Source organism: Ixodes scapularis, unplaced genomic scaffold (genome assembly GCF_016920785.2).
Source record: "Ixodes scapularis isolate PalLabHiFi unplaced genomic scaffold, ASM1692078v2 PGA_scaffold0__279_contigs__length_252992795, whole genome shotgun sequence".
NCBI classification, from domain to species: Eukaryota; Metazoa; Arthropoda; class Arachnida; order Ixodida; family Ixodidae; genus Ixodes; species Ixodes scapularis.
The window spans coordinates 175,764,027-175,786,494 of NW_024609835.1; the positions used below are offsets into that span (position 1 = coordinate 175,764,027).

At 44.1% G+C, this 22,468-nt stretch overlaps 1 protein-coding gene across 1 annotated transcript; it reads right to left on the reverse strand.

Annotated features, from left to right (window-relative positions):
- Positions 1–8,685: 8,685 nt before the first annotated feature.
- LOC121833337 (keratin-associated protein 9-1-like) lies at positions 8,686–10,646 on the reverse strand. The gene is made up of 2 exons (XM_042286554.1): positions 10,454–10,646; positions 8,686–8,873 (listed from the first exon to the last, which is right to left on the reverse strand). Exons 1-2 carry the CDS (start codon positions 10,644–10,646, stop codon positions 8,686–8,688), a joined length of 381 nt encoding a protein of 126 aa, XP_042142488.1.
- Positions 10,647–22,468: the final 11,822 nt, after the last annotated feature.

A 22,468-nucleotide genomic window follows, 5' to 3' on the forward strand; every position in this document is an offset into this window, starting at 1 on the left:
ACACAATGGGCACAGAATAAAATTTGGGGAAGCTTAAAATCTATATTAAAAAAAAGTCACTACAGGTTAAAAAATTTAGCAGTATCTAGCTTCTTTCGCCGAGGGTGTACCTGTGGAAGAAAACGTATGGGCGCATTTTCATACTGGAACTCTAGGAACCGGCGATTTCTGAAAATGGTTCATTGTGATCATACCGAGCGTTGATGTCACACTCTTCCGCTGACGAAACCACTCTAGCTCTAGAAAAAAGGTGGGATTTGAGTGTGAAATCCGGATAACAATCCCAGCACTTTGCAAGCTCAGAGCAATGACAGTTTGAAAAAAAAAATGGACAGGAGGACAGAAGGACACATAGAATCGGGTGTACTTGGAGCCCTCCATTTGGACGTTTGTTGGCATTTAAAGACTGCGTTTTGCTCGTGCCTTCTTTCCTGTTCTCTATTTGGTCGCTTGGCTCCAAGTTTGCAATCGGTTCAGCTTTCCTCTAGAGTCTGACGACCTTTAGTTCCGTAGATTGTTTCGGCGAAATTTTTTTCCAAGGTTGCAAAATGTATTTAAGATACTGAGTACAAGATTGCGAGAAATCTTATTAAGATAGAGTAGCAAATACTCTAAAACTAAATATATTTGCAAACTACCAAAATGCTACCAAAAATTTTAAAATACAGTATCTTGAGTAGAGTATTTAAGATAGGCACAAGTCTGATTAAACCTTACGTCATTCGCCAGCTCTCCGGTCACCACGAGAGAAGAGGCGAGGGAGGAACCCCTGCTCACCGGGACTCTCTTTTGTGTGTCCCAGATATTGCTATTGTCCCTCTAGAAGATTATAGAAGATTCACCCGTTACCTAAAATTCGTACTAAAGCAGCTTTGCGGTTAGTTGCGGTGGCCCGATCGCTGGTGTAGTTCGGCCGCTTCGGTGGCTCGAACGACTAGAATATCCTGTTGACGTCAGCCTTGCCGCAGCTTTGCTTGTCCCGAGACAATCTACGTCACGATTGCGCCGGATGTCACGTGCTTTCCACTGGCTGCTCTCCGAGAGCTTGGTAGAGCAGACCGTTTATAACGAAAGATACAGCCGTCAGGCTCAAAATAGAAACGTGCGATTGTCATTTCGAGATATTAAGTATCATATTTAGCTTATTTCTGAACACAGCAAGTATATTTCAAATTCTGTTGAAGTATCCCTTTAAGCGCGCGCCCGGGTGTTACCTTGACCGCGGGCCTCGCGCATAAAAGCATACTTCAAAGGCTCCGACAGTACGCAGAGCCGTATATAGAGAAGTTTGGCCATTCATTGAGAAGTATAGGAGGTAAATGAAGAGGCGCCATTGGCCGAAAGCGGGCTGGGCGTGTTCAAGGGCGTCTTCGCAAATTCGAATACAGCCGGCCACAAGTCGGAAATAATACCCTGTCGGTGGTCGCGAGAAACAAAATTAATAAATGCGTCGGAGTAACTCTCGGTGTCTGAAAATATGGTGCACGTGATTTGTCCATCACGGTCATGCAAAATCAAAACTTAGCAGAACTATCGACGTGATCCGTACACCATGCGCCAAGGGCCGGGAATCTGGGGTCCCAGCGGTCAGACCCCGTCTGACCAAAACAGAGTTCGAGCGGCACATTCGGTTCTTACCTATTTTTGCATGGTCATAATCGAAACATCACGTGCACCATATTTTCGACAATGAAGAGTTACTACATTTAACTCTTACGCACATATATAAACTGTTTCTCGCTACCACCACTAGGGGATTATTTTCGGCCTCTGGTTGGCCAAGAAAGCATGTCCAGCCTTTTATCTGCGTCTGGTGCACTCTCTGGCTCCGCCCGCTCCTCCCATTGACCAAACTATTTTTATACACGGCTCTGGTAGTGCGGTACGCGGAACACGGCAACGGTTTGCTAAAAGTCCCCAATATATGCGGTGTTATACATAGGCTTGGTAGTGATTTTGTTGCGGCTGTTACAATCATATGGTTGCTTACTTTGTTTCAAGCAAGATAACCAAAATTGTGTCCCTGGGTATTGGTTTAGTGTTCAGTCTCTGGATGTTCTTCCTCCCACTTTCTTTAAAATAAGAATAGTGACTGTATAAACGTTAGTGTTACAATGTAGACGTATAAATATAAACAATATAATTTTAAGCGTTTTTTTTTTTTCCTTTCGGGAAGCTCAAATGCTCTGTTGAAGCAAGACGAAGCAAGGAAAATCATTTTAGATTATATTTCAAGTACTACTTGCAGCTGAACCAGTTGGTACGCAAGATGGAAGACTGCAAGGCGGTGATGTCCGGTAACCATGCTGCCAACAATTGGAGCGTTATATACAAAGGTGTCGCAGAAACGAGTATGCCCTACTTGAGTTGGAAAGGCCATCAAGCAGCAAACGTGGTCGTGACGATAGCGTCGAACCGCCACCTAAAACACGCTATCAGCCGAGCATCAGGGATGCGCTCGCACAAGTTCCAGCTGTCGTAGTAAAGATGACCTCAAAAACTCTAATGGACAGATGCGCCGAGCTGGCGACGAAGAACGGTCGCCCATTTCGGTTAATCGACGACAGCGGACTTTGGAAGATTGTGGATTCAAATCTGAAAGGCTTTCAAAAAAATGTATCTATTAACTCTGAAAACGTACGAGCTAAGGTGAATAAGGAAGCACAACCAGCGAGAGATAATATCTCGCGCTCTCTAAAAGACCACCTAATCTCCATGAAAATGGACAGTGCAACGCGCCTGGACCGTGCCATTCTAGGAATCAACGTACAATACGTACAAGGTGGAAAGCTGATGCTTCAGACAATGGCCATGAAAGAACTATACGACCGACACACAGCAGAGTACTTAAAATCTGAAGTGCTGCAAGTCCTGTCCATGTACGATATTAAAGTCGGGCAAGTGATATTAAAGTCGGGCATTACCACAGACAGCGGGGACAACTTAGTAAAGTTGGTATAGAACTACTGAAAGAATGTTCTGCGGAAGAATCCGAATCCTCCGACTCGAAAAACGAAGACTTAGATAAAAGTGTAGAATCTGCCGGAGTGTCGCATGACACCGTCTTTGGAAGTTTTGAAGGCACCCTTACACTCGACAATGACACCTCATTGTTGCAGGGCATGAAATGCGCTGCCCACACACTGCAGCTCGCCGTTCATGACGCACTAAAGGAAGCGATCCTCACTGACTTCATCAAGAAGAGCAGGACGCTTTGCAAGAAACTCAGGAGGTAGGCAGTGATGCCGGTAGTAAGAACATTGAAGATGAAGAAACCGATAATTGATTGCAGTACCAGATGGATGTCAGCTTTTCGAATCTTGAGGCGACTTCTCCAGCTGCAAGAGTTCTGCGGTGATCTTTTCTCCTCGGAAAAGGAGTTACACTTTACCGAAAAGGACTGGCAGAATGCGGAACGAATCGTGCTTTTCTTAAGCGAAGCAGAAGAAGCTACAAAGGTCCTCCAAAGAGAGCAGCTGACGATGGGTGATTTCTATGGCACTTGGCTGAAGTGCACAATGCAGACATCGGTGATCAACTCTTCCATGGCAACTACGTTGGTCGCGTTCATGATAAAAACAAAGAAGTGACTGCTGGATAACATCCTTTCCTGTGTAGCTACTTATTAAGGCCAAAACCTTATATGTCGCATAGTTCAGTCGACCTTTAAAGTCCTTGAGCGAAAACACGTCGGCGACACGAAAAGTACGAAAACACGTCGGCGACAGGAAAGGTACTAACATCAAAGGTACCAATGAAACGGCGCGAAAAGTGCGTCGTCAGAGAGAGCGCTGTCTTCGGAGGTTCGCTACCACCGGGACCACAGCCGACGCCACGATCCGAGTGAGCCAATGAAACGGTGCCAAAAGTGCGTCGTCAGAGAGCGCGCTGTCTTCGGAGGTTCTCTATCACCGAAACCACAGCCGACGCCACGATCCGAGTGAGCCAATGAAACGGAGCCTCCTTCAAAACTCAGCACCATGTCTCGCCGAGAAGCGACGAAAATAAACAACTTCTCGAATCGTTGAAAAAAAAAAAAAAAAAAAAGCCTCTAGCTAAGAAGGACGTTAGCGTCTTGGAGTTTTGGACCAGGGAAACACTTCATTTTCCGGAGCTCCACCAGCTGGCAGTGGTGGCAATCGAGGGCCCGGCAACCCTACCCAAGTGAGCGTCAAAAGGGCCTTTTCTGGTCTGAAGTAGATCCTCTCTTCTCAACAAGAAAAGCTCGCACCAACCGACTCTGGACAACGTACTCCTTCTCCGCTCAATGTACGGCAACAAGGACAAGGATTGATTGCAAACACCTAAAGCCACGCGATGATTTGTGACGAAAAAGCACGTCTTCAAATGATAGGTCTGACAATAAACGAACATTTTTCGGATTTCTTTAGGAACCTTTGAAACAGAAGCAAATATATCCAGTAGAAATAGGAGAAATGCGGGGTGGTAATGATGCGGCACCCGATGCAACTATGAACATTCACAAATGAGACTACATGGGCCAGATAAACTCTTAACGAATCACAATAACATTTCGCTAAAACAACCAATAGGACCCAATAAAACCCGAAAGTTAATGTTTAGTGCGATGATTTTATTGCCGAAGCCAAATTAGTACATGACCAATGTTATCACAGTAATGAAAAGAACCTAAAAGCATTATCTTTTAACATTTTGGCTGTATTAAAAATTTTGTTATGTTGTTGGCGATTGCGAGCAGGAAAATACTTATATTGGTATGATGTATGCAGCAGCCGTTCCTACTCCGACACTGACAAAGACTCCATTGTTACGAGACAGTTTGGTTTAGCCGATAGGCGTTGAACGGGCTTTCATACCCCATGGCGTCAACAATTCCTTTAGACCCCTTATATCCTAGATATTTCCGTCAAAGCCTCATTGCGTCATTAATATTAATATTTCTAAATTTCGACTTATATTTGCGTTCCTTATCCACCTTCGGCTAGACCGCTACCCCAAGGTCGATTTATAGAAACTTCACCAACCTTTCTCTAAAACTAAAAAAAAAAAAAAAAGAAAGAAAACGAAGCTCAAGACGCGAGCACAAAAAGAAGGCGCTCCTTTTTTCTTTCTTTTATTTGTTTCCGTGCTCTACAACCCGGTACAAGACGCGCTCCATTACCCCCGCGATGGACCGCAGAAGAGGGTAGTTAAAGAGATGCTTGAAATGTACCCATCGTGTTCATAAATAGGTTGAATATGATCCACAATATCCGTAAATGACAATAGCAAGTTTGTATTTTTAGCCTGGTGGCTGTATTTTTCTTTATAAACGGCCCTCTCTGGCAAGCGCTCGGAGAGCAGCCAATGGAGAGCACGTGATATCTACCGCGATCGTGACGTAGTTCGTCTCGGGACGAGCAAAGCTTCGGCGAGGCTGATTTCGAAAAGATGTGCAAGTCGTTCCAGCCACCGAAGCGGCTGCTTTTATACGAATTTTGAGTGAGGGGTTAATTTTCTGTAATCTTGTAGAGGGACGATAGTGACCTCTGGGTCACACAAAAGAGATTCTCGGGAAAAGGGGGAGTTCCTCCTTCCCCTCTTCTCTCGTGGTGGCCAGAGGCGAGACAGTTACCGTCACTACCTGTCAAGGTTTCTAGACGGGCATTACAAACGAGGCGTTAACGACATCCACCAGGTGCTCTTTGCTAATCATTTAATTCGTTTTAAAATTCATTTTCGTGTCTTTTTTAACAAGGTATTGATGTGCCCGATGTGATACTGCTCCTTTGAACACATATAGACCAAAAAATAAGCGCGGAAATTTCGTCGTAGTATCCCTTTAAAGGTATACTTGAACGAAATTTGAACCGTACCCGTCGCGTTCAGAAATAGGCTGAATATGATCCACAATATCCGTAAATGACAATCGCACGTTTGTATATTGAGCCTGATGGTGGCTGTATTTTTAGTTATAAACGACCAATTCTGGAAAACGCTCGGAGAGCAGCCAGCGGAAAGCACGTCACATCAGCGGCAATCGTGACGTAGTTTGTCTCGGGACCTTACATCCGGACGCAGCAGACGCTGCGAGCTATCCCAGCCATTTTCACTCTGTGGACGTAACGTAGCCCGTGATACGCTTTCCGCGCGTCGTTCTGCCCCCTCTCCAAAGTCACGTGACATTCACATAGCCTTGGATCGGCCCCGATGGCTCGTAGGATCCGCTGAAAGCAGCCGATGCCCACCAGCGATCGGGCCACCGCAAGTGACCCCAAAGCTGCTTTTGTACGCATTTTGAGTGACGGGTTGAATCTTCTATATCTTGTAGAGGGACAGCATCGACTTCTAGGACACACAAAAGAGAGTCTCGGGGAGGGGAGAGTTCCTCCTTCAGCTCTTCTCTCATCGTGGCCGGAGGCGAGACAGTTATCGTCTCTACCTGTCAATCAAGGTTCCTAGACGGGCATTACAAACGAGGCGTTAGCGCGCTCTTTGCTAATCGTTTAGTTCGTTTTAAAATTCCTTTTCGTGTCTCTTTCAACAAGAGAATGGTGTGTTTGATGTGATAATGCTTCCTGGAACACGAGTAAACCATGAAATAAGCGTCGAAATGTCGTTGTAGTTTCTCGTTGTGCACGGGGGCAGCAACGCCCTTGACGCGTAGTGAGAGTCAGGGAATACATTCACAGCAGTGGATTGGCTGAGTTTGTTCGTAGCGTCTGTGTGGTTCATCGTAACATTAATTGTAGAACCTGTAGCTCTCTTTACGGAAGCCTCGATAGGCGCTAACAACGTTACAATGCAACGACACGCTCTGATCTTAGAGACGTAACGGGAACGCATTCCTTTCGAACCACTGGAACTTGTAACGGGAACTTATTTCAAGAAAGAACGAGGAACTAGCCTTTGTTCCTGTTTGGGGGAGCGTGAACAACACTGTCTTGCACCCAGCATTCCTTTTTTTTTTTATTGTTTGCGACACGGAAGGCACTTGCAACAGCAGTATTTCAGTGGTTTCGATAGATCCCTAAAGAAGCCTTTGCAGCGGACATGCAGGGGTGATGACATTGAAGAAATGTGTAGATCCACAACAAGGGTGGCCAAAGTGATATACAGCTAGAACCGCAGGAGAAACAATAGTTCTGATAGACGCACAAAGAAAAGGGTGTTGGGTAGGGCTATTTTTAACCAGAAACGATAGAGGAAAAAGCCCTTTCCAAAATTGACAAGTATAATTGTTCTAAAACAAATATCAAGGCAAAAGAAAGGTTTTTGAACCCCTAAGCAAAAATTAGTTCACGGTTTATTAGCCTCTGCTCCTGACGCCTGGTATGCGTCTACGGTTCAGAATTCTTTCTAGAACAATAAAGGAAGCACGGCCACTAGACTTGTATGTGCCAAAATGGAGTCCAGCTGAGCGTATGTAGTGAATAGTACAAGGCTTGAAGACCTGATTTCTTTTTAATTCTAGAAAAATTTGTCTTCAAGATGCAGAAGGGAAAGAGGGGAACGCTCACTAGGGAGCCGCGAGCAGCACTTGAACCCGTAATCTTGGTCGTGTGGCGAAACTACAGTTCGGGAGCCGCAGTGTGGCCACTCCGGATTTTACGAAATGACTATGCAGAGAAATAACAAAGATTCCATTATCTGTTGCATACACCGTCTCAAAAATACATTAGGCGACCTAAAAATAAATGACCGCCATTATTTCGATCCTATTCACTCGCAAATATTTCCAGTTGTCTGAAAAAGAAAGAGCCAGGGTAAGAACTTGGAATCAAGGAATGTGAAACAGTAGTCAAATTTCCGGACGCTTTTGCACACACTGTTGTAATAACTTTCGTTTTTATTCAGTCCTGAAGATATAATTATCTGTCCCAAAAAGATTGCAGCAAGATTCGTGGCAGCGTCTTTACTTTCTTTCCTTGCACCGGTGCTATTAAAGTGGGGCACGCTGGAGCCACGTCCGTCCTTTGAGCTCTTCCTGAGACAATCCCTGCGCCAGGAACGCGAAGGTGATGCCGAGAATCTTGATCACAGACGCTGCCCAGGAGATAGGAAGCCAAGTTACATTTCTCTCAATGAACTCTATTCCCGGATTAAGTAGTAGCATGCTTGGGTACTATGCATGGTAATGAAAACAGTTGCAGTCAAATGGCAAAGGCGGTTTACAGCGAGAAAACAGTGGGTTGCACTACAAGTGTCACAACTAGACGTAACAACTTGCCTTGCTACCTCTAGCGCAACCAGTACGCAGCATCTGCGCCTGACCAAAATGAAAAATTGAATAGCAATCTCGCCGCAGAAAGACCCAATTGGTAGTAAAACAGCCATACAGGTAATTACGACAAACAGAATGCGTTGAATTGAACATCTTTGTGCAGGAGCCCAAAGTTTGTCTTTCAAGATTGGTACAAAACAGGAGGGTATCGACCGATGCATTTTTAATAGTTTTCGGTTATTTTAACGTCTGCGCTGCATATTACCTCTCCAGGTGCACTTTAGATTAGAAAGACTAATAATGTGTGCCACCATAAAACAGCTCCATCCTCGCATTCCTGCATATAGAGTAGAGAGTGTTCAAGAATCACCGACATCAGCGGGAGTTGAAGGGGAGGCAGCGCTAGGCCAAGAGAAAATGAAACGGCCGTCGCTAGGCGGACTCGATTGTTAAAAGCTGAAAAAGCTTAAAAGCGGGAACTTACTATCCTTTTGTAAGCTCTAGATCGAGACGGTCTCACTGGATGGGTTCAGGCAGTATGGTTTCCCGCATGCGTCCATACAGCAAGGGACACCGGCGCAAAAGACATTCGAGCACGTGATGCTCCCTGCGGGGTCGTTGCATCCGCCCTCGGGCAGGACAGTTTGGGGACACACCGGGGTAGATTGAAGGGACCGGTCTTCAACACCTGCGAAAAAACACCAACGTTAGACGGTTCACAAATATGCAACACCAACGTTACTAGGTGACCTCAGTTACGAAACTGTCCATTGTCGCTGGACGATAAACATTTTGTAATATCAACTTCAGTAAATTAACAAGCTCATCTTGTACGACACCAACTATCCAATTTCGGCAAAACAACCACGCAATGAAAAATATTGGTCTGCGAGAACGCAGAGAGATCACCTTAAGCCCAGACGCAGCCGACGCTACGAGCTGACCAGATCGATCATGCAGCGTCCAAAGCGTACCATCATTGGTGGTCGTCATGTCCCTGTACGTGTTCTGTCATCGCTAAACTAATCATAAACAAAGAAGGCCTAGCGACTTGTGCTTCCGAGACTGCTTGATTGGTCTTAAAGACTAATCAAGCAGTCTCAGAAGCACACCAGATGTAGCTTTGGCTGCATCCGGACTAAAGCTAAACGAAGTATACAGAAAAGCTCTTGTGGGCGAGGCTTTCAAGGGGTCCGCCTACACCGATTCCAAGCCGCTTCATCTTCCCTACGGAACGTCCCCGCTTTATATACTGGGTGCGGTAAACGCACACACTTAAAACTGGGCACACGAACATATATAGTTTCGCAATAAATTCTGTATATTTTTTTTTAAAGCTCAACTTAGATGTGGTTAAATACTGAATAGATGAAAAACCGCGTCTGTGCATTTCCTATGCCGTATACCAGATGTTCGCCTTCTGCAGACTGGTTTGTAAACTTGCTCCCAGGCGGCCATTGTCAATTTAATATCGGTGATCGCTAGCCTTTACTATTGATGCTTAGGGTTTTTGCGTTCAGCAAGCCATCCGAGAGCGAGCTCAAACCAGCATGCAGACGAAAAACAGGCTAGAATAACATACACGGCCTCCGGTTTTGCTTTGTGTTTAGGCTACTACCTCCAAGCTGAGCTTCGAAACAAAGAGACATAAAACATCTTGCAAAACTACGTTCGGGTGCTCAATGTATAAGGTCTGTACCTTTGGAGCGGGAATTTTGAAAGATGTCAAATGCGGTGGTCCTTACGGCCGTACCCAGTAGCTCATATCGACGTAGTTTCAATTTACCGTCCCTCTAGTTTGCCTCATGTAAGAAGTTAATGTCGTGCAATGATTGGACCGCAGAATCACTTACGATTCCCGTGATTTTGATCCATTCTGCGTAAGTGTAGCCGCATTCTAATTTCGCCAGATACACGAAAAGAAGAAATGCAGGAAAGCAACTTTTCGTAGTATCAAATTAAAAAAAAACTGAACCCAAGACCTGGTAAGTTACGAGAAAAGTACACCAGTTTATACAGTAAGTACATAAAAAGTACCCAATTACCACTTTGCCACAGCGGAACTACACCGAGTCGGCGAGCAGTGCGCACAATCGAAATCCTGTACGCAAAGTTCACAACTTAATGAAAATGCGCGGTTAACCACCTCAGTCAAAACCACCCGAAGGATAGGTACACCTTTAGTGCAGGCATGGAATCTTGAAGCGGGCATCCACGTGGCAGTATAAAATTGCCGTTTTGCTGAGTCACGCTCTTTGTGCTTCTTACCATCGACACACCAGGATCCACCGCAGGGTTTAGGGCAGCATTCCTGGCCTTGGTCGGCGCACTCACTCGGCGTACAGGTCGTGAAGGAGCAGTCGCTGAAGACTCCTTCGTTGCTCGGACATCTCGCCTCAACCCGAGGGCACAGGAGCCCTAGAAGCGCTGCTGCAGCGAAGATCAGCACACAGTACTTCATGCTGAAGCGGCGCAGTCGAGACAGAACGAACACCCTGAGGTCGGCTCGTAGTCGTTTTATGCAGTATGCCGTCAAAAGTCGCTGTGCGGCGCTACCGGCTGGTCCCCTATTGGTCCACAGACGGCAATCAGCGAAAACACGTGCTGCCCAGCGAAAACTAGCCCTCTCCTAAATTTGATTCACTATTGTATTGCCCCTGTCTGTTTGTTGTGCCTAGTCACTTGCATTTATTAAAAGAAAAAGAAGCAACGGCAATCAGCTCGAGTGCAAACGTCACGGCGACTGTCGCGACAGCAAAGCAGTTTTCTGTTACATGACGCTTCATATTTATTGAATCAGTTTGTTTCTTTGTGTGTTTTTTCAAAAACAAGGTCTTTGATAGCAAGGAAAACGGCAGATTTCCTCTGTATGACGAGGCGCTTTATTTTTTTATAAAGACAGCATTTTATGCAATGCATACCGTCAGCCAGGGATGTGCAGTATTTCAAATACTTTGTGTATTTTGCATTTGTATTTAATTACAAATTGGGTAATGTATTTGATGTGTGTATTTAAATACTAAAACGTGGGTATTTCAAATACAATTGTAATTAAATACAATATTGTGGGCGAAAATACATCCTTCAAATTTATTGTCACTGTCCAGAGCAGGAAGAAAACTACGCTCTGCACCAAATGCAGTGTTTCTCAATCAAGCTCAAGCGCTTAGTGACTTCGTGATTACGGTGCTAGACCAGGGCAAGAATAGTGCGAAATCGACGTTCACAGGCAGACTGGCTAAAGAAGTGCCTATGACAAGTAGTGATGCTTTTCAGCTTGATTTCCATCCATATTTTTGCCTGGAAAATTCTAAATGCACGGGTCGTCCAGATTTTCGTAACTGGTGCGAGTTGCAACAATAAAAAAGTATCTAGCTAGTGCTGCGTGCCTTGGTTGTTTCGGTTCTTTGTTGGTCTATACCAAAATGTAATCGACAAAAAAAGCTGCTTGGAGCTCTGTACTTTTTTCACCTATGACGTCCAAGCTTATTACATTTTTTGTGGTTATATTTCTATTGCGTTACTAGAGCCTCGCACACTAACTTTCGAGTGTGCGATGCAAAATTAAAATGAGATACCCAGAAACCCGTTGCAGGTGCCCTGAAGTCGCTGACGCAAATATTGAGGAATGTATTTAGAAAAGTATTTGGAGACCAAACACATTTGGTTGTATTTCTATCTTGTACTTGAATGCTTTTTTGGAAATGTAATTAGATTTGTAATTAAATACATTTTTGACGAAGTATTTTGTATTTGTATTTCGATACATATTTGCATGTATTTTGCCCATCCCTGCCGTCAGCGTACTACCACGTGTTACATCTAAGCTTTGAGATGAGCTTTAATTGGTACTTGCTTTGTACCAGTGGTATTTATACATTACGTTTTCTTGTGTATTAGGGCAACTGCTGACAATACTTTGTTTCACCCTAAAGGGCTACTATACAACCCAATTGATACCTTTTTTTTTTCTCTTGCAGACGACTGAGAATCAGTATGTCGAACCAAAATTTTTATTGGTTCGGTTGGGGTTCAGGTTTACGTCAATCGGTTCAGCTCCGCGGGGAAAACAATAACGGTTCGAATCGCTATATTATTGTAATTTGTTTCGTATCTTCACTAATGAAACGCCGCCATAAAACGACTAAACATTATTTTCATTCAAAAGAATAAAAGAGAAGCGAGATTAGTTGACTTCAGCAGGGTAATGTTTTATGCTAAAGCAGTGCTAGAAATGTAATTTTTCATTTATGCACAAACTCGGAGATCCATATTCTGTTTCCATATCTATCGTATAACAGGGGACGCGAAAAGCAGATCATAACTGGCTTTATTTTCTACCAAACTTCGTTTGCACTAGAGCCAGAGAAGTGTGTAGAAAACAATCGTGTACCGTGTGCACAATGGGGTACAGGTTTGTGTTCAACGAAGATGTTGGGGAATCCTTAGAAGATAGACGGAGAAATGTCCGAAATGTTCGGAAGGACAATGATGTGTATGCGTGCGCGCTTGTGTGTGTGTGCGCGCGCACACGCGCTACTGTTGTGAACTTTATTTTTATTTTTGTTTGTTTGGAGGTTGGATGTGCACACGTTTCGAGTATTTAAGGTGTGGGACGGAAGAGACGTAGCAGCTGAGTTGAAGCTGAACCTTGTCCCTTTCTTTCTGTGTCTTCAACTGCTGAATGATTTTGTTCTGTATTTTACCACTGTTTCAGGCATAATTATCATAAATAATTGTGCACAATCGCGTTTTTTATTAGGTTGTTTCGCTTTAAGGTTTTAATGTAGTTATAACTTTTACGCAACTCTCGGTGGGGGTGATCACAAGCGGCGAATATCAAAGGAACATTTTTTTTCACATGCTATATGTACTGCTACCCACCAGTTGATCCATAAAGCACCACACGAAATTCACGCACGGGGCGCATTCAGCATTCAGGGTCGCGTTACTCGAAACTGGCGATGGACGACGCTCTGAAGCCAGTAGAAGCCGTGAAGCGAGAGGTTTTCGCGCCTCACTTTGCACTTTGCATGGTCCTTTTTACTAGCCTTCAAAAACGCCCGCGAAATACTAGAAATACCGCATGACAACTCGCTTCCACAATTGCGGCGCGCGGGCGCGCCGCGATAGTGCGTTCTTTGAAGGGGTACGGAAACAAAAATTGAAATATTCATATTTCGTTCGTAAATGAGTCAAGCATGACGGATAATAACCGTAAATGATAATCGCACGTTTGTATTTTGAACGATTGGCTATATTTTTCGTTCCAAACGGTGCACTCGAGGAAGCGCTCGAAGAGAAGCGAACGGAGAGCGCGATGCGTCATGGGATATCCGGCGCAAACAAAAACAGAAAGAAAAGATTCCCCGCGTTCGTGACGTAGCAAGGCTAGCGTGATTATGAGCTTTGCCTTTGGTGGCGTTGTCAGCGTTGTGGTGGTGTCAATAGCGTCAGCGCGTTACAACCGAGCCGTTCGAAGTACCCGCGGGGTGACGAGCGTGTGGCTGGCCCAAGGAGCACGTAGCTTCCACAACACTGTCAGCTCAGTGCTGAACGAGGTGGGGAAAGCAACTTTTGTTCGAGTTTTGAGTGACGGGCTAATCTGCTAGGGGGAGAATGGCTGTTTCCGGTTGCACGAACGAGGGTGCGAGAAAGAGGGGAGTCCTTCCGTTCCGTCTTCTTGGACCGCTTGGTACAATGCGCGATTTGTGAGTTCAGGAGGAAAGCTAAGAAGGAAAACGTTGAAATGCCAAAGAGCGGCGCTGCTCCGAAGGAATCTGCTACGTCACGACTACGTAGCAGATTCCACAACGTTGCTAGACTACCTCCCAAATAGGCTCCGCATGCATCCACCAGGTGCACATTGAAGATCGTTTATTTAGCTTTAAAATTAGTTTTCTGGTGCCTTTCAACGAAAGACTGGTGTTTTTGAGGTTAGGGTGCAACAGGCAACACATTAAAGCTAGAAAATGATCGCTGAAATTTCGTTTCCCCACCCCTTTAAAGGCAGAAAAAAAGCGCGAAAGCGTATCATGTTGCAAACATTTTAATTGGGTGTTTCTCAATGCGCCCTGCCACTTTCCAATTGACATCTCGGCCGTTTAAAGGATATTTAAAAGGTTAGCTAATTAATCTTAGTTATTTATCTGTGCACTTTCGCAAGACGCTTTCTAACAACATACAGTTGATTTCCCTCCTGCAGAGCGCTCCGGTGCAGTTTAAGTACGGTGCAAGTAATCTGGGACGCTGTGTATGTCAGTCGTTCTGAATGGAAAGAACGGTCGAAATTGGACAGAAAAATCGGTACCTGCATTTAAAAAGCTGACTTTTCGAAGGTGTTTTTTTGAATGGCTGGATTCCAACTTGTGAAATTTCATGGCAAATAGCTCCATTCTCGTGAAATGTTAAGAAAAGCCGTTGACAACCTAATTGATGATAATTTAGAGGCACCACCATTGGGAGATACACTCTTAAAAATGAGTCGGGAAACTTACGAGGAAAGTCTTGGCAGCTCTATTTCCAAACATTTCTCGTCAAAATAATGTACAATCATGATATAAGTTTATGTGGGAAAAGTTGCACAAAAAAAGAGGCACCGCATTTTCAAGTTGCGAGCATAGACGTGAAAATGACAATTGAATCATTTCCAAATCTTCCCTCTTGAAAATAATGTACTGCCGGTTTTCAACATTGACTAAGAAACTCGTCATTTTGATTTGCTGCTATGTACGTGACAATTACGAGGAAATCTTCGGCAGCTCTATTTCCAAACGTTCCTCGTGAAAATGATGTACCAGCGTCTTCTGAAACTGTGAGAAAAGCCATAAAGAAAACGTGCGTTGCATTTTTCAACTGAAAGTATGTATGAGTAGCATACAAAAATTATAATCAGTATACTTTACGTAATTGATAAAACAGAAATTGAAATCCTACTTATCACTTTATTCAAATTTCGAGCCTGCCTCACTGTACACTCTCCTTTGTGATGATGGTGTGCCAATACATCCTGCGTAAAAAGAGAAGAGAAAATTACCCTATGCCACCCTATGATATAACATCACATAACTCGCTCAAAGGACCACTGTGTGAGGATGGCAAAATAGTAACAACTTCTTCCTGACACAAGGGTGAGGAAAATTGGACAATATAATTTCTGAAAGCATGATATGTCAGACATTGGTGGTGTGCCTTATTCACATGCCCAGGGCTATGCTACAGGTAACAGCGTTCATTGCAGGGCACAACATTTATTACCTCAAACCTTAGGCATCATAAAGAAAATGTGTGCCAAACAATAGCCTTTTCCAGATTCAAGGTTGCACCTGCTACATTTGAAGCACATATATGGCTTGATGAAGGCCACAGCGAAAACATCTGCAAATGGCCGTTTTTAGTTCTGTGCTAATATAAAAATTTTATTTTATATTTTTAGTATAATACGCTATTTGATAACGACTTAATTTTTGCGAGTTTATCGAAATTGATCAAAATTGGTCATGTAAAAAAGTAACCCCATGAAAACGAATGCATTGAACATTACTCCTGATTGCGAAATTTTGTACCTGCAAACTATTCCCAACACTAACACTTCATAAAATGTATGAAATATTGAGCTCGCGAAAATGAAGTCGTTTACGCCCATCAAACCTTTCAAAGCGCTCGCAAAGTCACCATTGCGATGGATTTGCTTTGTTCAGTGCGCTTCTCCGCACGTGCCAGTGTGCTGTAGAGATTAGCTCTGGATTAAATCCCAAGAATAAGGCATCTGAACGTGGGACGTACGCACACTATACTTCGTCTCACCCTACGATGGACTAAAGGCAGAAGCTACGAACCGCCAGATCCAATCACGAGCCAATTAGACATTGCGTGGTATTTCACTTCGATGCACGTATCGGTGCCCGCGTCTCGGATCACTGATGTGAATGGGCGGACAGTGGTTCGTATCGAGCTATGAGTGACTCAACAATTTTTTATTCCCAAGAAAGCCACGACGTAATGGCTTTTTGCGGTGCCAAAGCTTTAAAAATGGCGCAGCGTTTTTGGATTCGGAGCATTATTCGTCCAAACCGGATCAATGCTAAGCGTGTCATAGTTTAGCGTGGAACTTGATTGGACGTGGCGGCCCGTGGCTTTGGCCTTTAGTCCATCGTCGGATGAGACGAAGTATAGATAAACTAGAATCTCAAAATTTTCACATCGAATGGCTTCCTATGAGACTTCTCCGGGTCCGCATGCACTGTTATTCTGCAACAAGCAGGCTCTCTTGGGAGGACAAGAAAAACCCAGCGCCCTGAACGCTGTTCGAACCAGCACTCGGAGAGTTGAAAAACCTGTCAAGCGCTCGCTTCCGGGGCAAGCCGCTTATTTCCAGTGGCTTCACACCTGTCTGCTTGATGCACCATCCAGCCACCCATAATAGAGATCAGTGGGCGGACGTCACTTCTACTCTTGTGATGCAGTTCCCCAGGTTACCATAGGTTGCAACCTGCTAGCCAAATTGAGTCAGGCCTGCAGCCCTGCGGAAAATGACAACTCCACTCTTTTAGACGTATACACCCGCAATTTGCGTGTACCTGAAAGAAGCTCTAACACAGGGGAAAGAAAATGATTGGCCCTTTTTGAATGCATCCTTTTCTTTTGCTGAAAACATGCACACAAGTCACACGCTCAGTGATGTGATTGGCCTAAGCCGTTTTGAAGCACTTTACGGAGCAGCCAAAACAGTGTTTTGGAGCAGCGAAAGTGGCTTTCGGAGCGGCAAAAGAGGGACTTGGAGCAGATATTCTTAGCAAAATACAAATATTTGTTTAAAGTGCTGGGCAAACAAGAACACTTTGCTCGCCGCAATAAACAAATTATAGTCAATTTAGACCACCAAAATGTGTCATGACATGACACATTTTGCAGTGCTTCAGTTAAATGAGAAATGTATATGTGCCCGCTATAGGTAAATAAGAGCCAAAATGCACATATTAAAATTTATTTAAAAATTACCAGCTTAGTAGAAAATATCACACCATTAGGTTGACTAGTTATATAATAAATGAAAGCTGTCTTTGACTGTTGATACACGTGACCAGTGCAGTGCAATGCGATATTTATTTATTTACCCTCAAGGTACAGAGTACATTTTAGAGGGGAGTGAGCAAACAATAAATAAACGTAATTAATCAACCAAGGGTGCTGTTAATAAGTGATTGCTTAAAGAGTGAAATATCATTAATATCTGCAATAGAAGCGGGAAGGTGGTTCCAGTCAGTCGATGTGCGAGGTATGAACGAGGTGCTGAATTTGAAGGTGTTAAAATTAGGTACGCCTACCTTGTGAATATGGTCGAGACGGGATGAACGGTAAGAGGGCTCGAGCATTAGTTTCAGACGGAGAGATGGGATGTGATGATAAATTTTGTGAAACAGGCATAAACGAGCTGTTTATGCCTGTCGCGCGAGAGAAGATGGCTGTTCGATCGAAACCATGCCACTCCGCTCCGTCGCCAACTAGTTCCCAAAATTGTACACAAAATGTAATTGTCCAGCATACGGGGAAAAAAAAAAAGTTTAGCCGCAGGTGTTTGCCAGACCGGCTGGCAAAGCACAAGCTAAACACACACACAAGAAAAAAAAAAAAAGAACCTGAGCGCATCGATGCAAGACATCACGAGCCAACGTCAAGAAGTTCTTGAAACGCTTTGTGCAACGACTGAACTCGAGACAAACAAGTGCGTTGTGCGGGTTCAGCGTGCAGACATTGCCTTCTTTGCTTTAGCTCACTTCTCTTCACCAACTTTTTTTCGCGACAGATTTTTCATGTACCGGGGTCTCCCTCGAAAGAAAGCCTACCTAGAGAAACCTAGGTAATCAGTACTTCGGCAAAGCAGTCTTTGAGCTAGACGGATTTTTGTAGGAGCGTTTTAAACAAGAACAGGAATGTTGATTAACATTGGGGCGGTCCTTACGTTAAAGTTTAGAAAGCGCCATATCTGCAGCGACGTGGTGACGGCAACACCCGACGTCACACGACCACGGTGACTGGCAAGCAGGGACCAAATAGTTTTCCCACGGCCGTTGCTTTTAGGAGCAAGTGCTTCAGCTCACAAAGTAAATCCTGCCACGCAAAAACGTGGTTTCATTTCACAGGATGATGTCATGGCTGGTACCTAGCACGCTAGCGTCGGGATGTCCGCAGATGCCCGCGTCTATCGTTGAAAAAGTTTCAAAAAAGATGCGAGGCGACAAGAGCAACGAGAGCGCGAAACGAGAGACGGCGGTAAAAAGTTAAAAACCACGCAAGGACCGGATGAACGATTGATGCAGGGTACTTTGTGTCGGGCGGCCGCATGCGCCACCTAGCTCAGGTGTGTCCATTACGGTATTCAATATAGTTCCAATTTTGAAAGGCGACCAAAGTTGGTCTTTCGACGCAGGCTTGGCGCAGATTACTAATATTTTGGCAAAATGTAGCAGGATGTAGCAGGGTTAGCCCCGTGGCGCAGTTTGGCGCAATTGGCGCAGCAATCACATCACTGCACGCTGTTACACATTCAGTGGTGCGGCCTAATTTATGATGAGCACTTTTTTATATAACTTCGAGCTTTAGAGAAAAGATTTAATGTAATCGGTCGGCCATAAAAGGTTGATATAAACTATCATATATATTTACACATTACCAGATATCATAAAAGCAATAGAGCAGGGTATACGCTGTACTGCATCCGTTACAAATTGGTACGAAATTTGTAATGGATGTATTACTATTGGCTAATATTGCCGCGCGCCAAGTAGGCAGCGCGACCGTAGCCTAACGGTTATCGCGCTTGCCTCCCACGCGAAGGGCCAGGGTTCGATTCCTGGCCGCGACTATGCATTTTTGTTAACACTGTAATGTGATGTTCTGGTGAAATCGAGAACCGTCTAGCTGATTCGAGGTCAGAATGTTCTACGCGTCGAACCTTCTACGTCGAATGCTCCAGAAGCCAACGTGTGTACAAAAGCGGCTCCGCGGGCAAGCCGCAGCCAGTCTCGCCCCAGCGTTCAACTCTGCTGTCACACCGACTTCGACGCCCGCGACGCTCTGTTATTACCTTTTGTACCCTTTTTTATTTTTTTGGCACAAGTTCGCCACAATAAACGTTTATTTCTTCTTGTTTATTTATTGTTTTTGGTCACCACCCGTGACAATATCCTTTGACAGAAAGAATACAGAGCGAGTTCAACTCCATCGTATATTCAAGTTGTTTTCGCATTTTTTTCATGCTTTTGCTTTTTCTAACTGCTCTACTTTTTGTAGCGGCTTTCGCCGCGACTAAAAAACGTGACATCCAAACTCACTTTATTTACATCACACAAGCGTAAACTTAGAAAGCGTGCTACTTCGGCATACGCAAAGAGACCGCGCGTCTCTATGACACAGGCATCAGCACAGGCAAGAAGTCATGCTGCTCGCTCCTGTAACATTTTTCTCGCTCCAGCTTTATAAAACAAATCGTTGGCGAGAGGCTGTTGGGACCACACGGCAGAACTAGCATGACCTGTGATTGCTTTACCTGCCGTCAGACTGCACTTGAACGCTCCACAAAAGCGTCGTCGGACGAGCGTCGTAGGATGGCGCCCAGAACAGGCCCCCGGCTGGCCCTCGGTTCCGCCGCACGCGAATATTTCTCACTCTGCGGAGATAGCCATAGGTTTTGAAGAAGATGCGCTCTTTTCAAATAACGAAATAACACCGAATAGAGCATAGTTAGAATCAAGCATAGCTTATAGCAAGCACACGGTACACGACACAGTTTGAAACAGAGGCGCACTCCGCAGAAACAGAAGAAACTTCCTCACCGCCGCTTTCACCAGTCGGCCATGACTGTCTGCCACTTACTTGGGTTGGTAAGACGCAGCGTCTCCCAGCTCTCAGTAATCGCTTGCTATTCTTGATCACGGTATTCGTAAGTAAGATATCTAAATGTCCGCTAAAACGGCTAAAACGTAAAAAGGAAGCAATGCTCGAACTCTGCGGAACACCAACGGCGGCGGAACGGAAGCTGATTGCAGTAGCGATGGTATTGCGCAGTTTTCAGACGTCTTTTTTTTTCTTTTTGAAGACAAAACTAAGCAAATTAATATATATCATTAATAACAATCTCACTATAATAATTTTGTAACAATTGAAAAAAATTTAGTGAATCTAAACTTTATCTAAACTTTAGGTTTTCTTTTTCTGTTTAAAACCGAAACTATCTCAAGCAACGTCTCCTTTGTCGCCAAGGGTATTATGATTCATCTGCGCATGCTTGCATTCCTGGGATTTCGGCTTTTCTGGAAGGCTCGGCTCTCGCGGCAAATAAGTATGAGGGCAACCTTGTATTCTGAAACAATGAGCGTGCCCGTCTTTTTTCGGCAAGGGAAAGACACGTAATATTTACGTCGATTTTTTTACAGTGTGGAACTCTCGATCGACTGTGTTGGCGTGTTCGCTGTTGCAATTGTCAAGCTTCTTTCACGTGAATTGAGATATCTTAGAGTTTTGGAAGATAAATCTACACCATGAAACAGTTTCAGTGAAAGCTTGAGGTTGTTACATGAAGGCGCCGATTTCTCCAACCAATTCCAGAGCGAGCTTCTATTCATAACACCACTTCGCTTGTGCGGTTCAGAAGTTGAGTTGCGCTGAATGTGACTATGCAAGGCGGAGCATCTTATGTCGCCACTATTAGCCGTGGTTTCCTTTGCCTCTTGTCCTTTTGCTTGCTGTGGATGCAGATATCTGAAACAGCGTATGGTTGCGCTGAGGCCTGCATTACAAAAACACTGGATAATCCAGCAAACGTAATTTGTCTACTAGCCTATGAGGCAGCACGCAAGTGGCAGTGCACTTTGAAAACAGAGACATGTGCATGCTTTTGCATTAGCAGCTTCCAACACTTGGCGTAATTGCCCCCGATCGTCTAGCTTAAGGATAGTGCTAACAGTTTTTTACAGTAAGCTTTTATTCTTCAATAAAGGTAACAAATACTCTCAGGGAAAATAAAAGCTATCTTCGCAATAAAAGGAGACATTTCATTTGATAAATATAGTAGAAATGACAAACTAAAATAATTAATGACAAGTTAGATAACGATATTTTCTGTGACGTACAATGTAGCTAATTTTTCTATTTGTGCTTTTTTGAGGCTCATTGTCCATGTTGCTTTTGCGACGTAAGTGTGCTCTGACAGTCCCGGTCGTTTTCCCGGGGAAATTTTGGACCACGTGATCTGCAGTGAAATGAGAAATGAAGCATCCCTTTGTAATATTATGTCAGCTATACCCGGTGATATTTTTTAATCAAATAGGTTTTTAGGAAAAAAAGGGGCTCACTGCCCGGTTCACGCAGTCTTCAGTGTGTCGTGCGACTCGGCAAACATTACATTGGTGTATAACCTTGGCAACATTTTTATTAGTTAACTAAAATTCATAAATTACCTCTTTTACTTTTGATGTTTTAGAGGCAGTCATTATTAGAGCCTAACCCAGTCAAAACAATTCACGAAACAGCAAGGGACTTTGAGATATTTATTTATCAAGTTTTGCACTTTCTTCCCCCGATTCAAGAACCACGCGCGGCAGGGGCAGGGAAAGTGGAGAGTGACTTAGGGGTTTTTGACATGGCATGTCGGTGATGGCATGTGTGTGTGTTAGTGAGAACTTCTCATATGGGAGTTCCATGTATTATTTAATTTTCTAGTGAAGTTACAACCCTCGTAAACTGCTGTCGCATTCAGCATGAACAAGCTTGCACACTTTTGACAGCGTGCCTTTGGTGGATGTTCCAGCATCATACTTCCAACGGTGCGTCCGAAGCGACTACGCAAGCATAACATCTTGCGCTCTGTCCAGCGCGATTTTTTTAATCAGGCGACGAAAGGCAGACTTTTAGCTATGAATAACCCACAATTCTTCACCTTTTCGTAATTTGTTTTAGCTGGGCTAGAGTTTATTCAGAGCCCCTTTAAATTTGAAAATTCAACATGGTCAATTACACTGTTAATTAGGGAACGTACTGCGACGTTTATTTTCTCATCTAATGCCCGCGGAGCCCCCCAAATATTTTGTGAAAACGGCATCGGCGTATCTATCGCGTTTTTAATGTGTTGATGTTAAAAAATCGCACTATATGTATACATATACAGAGTGCTTTTTTTATTCTTACATTATCTTATTTATAAAAAAACGTGAAAGCTACACTAATTCGGTTCGTGCAGGTGGGTTATACGGCCAGGCGGACATTATGTGGGTGGCTAATCTTTGG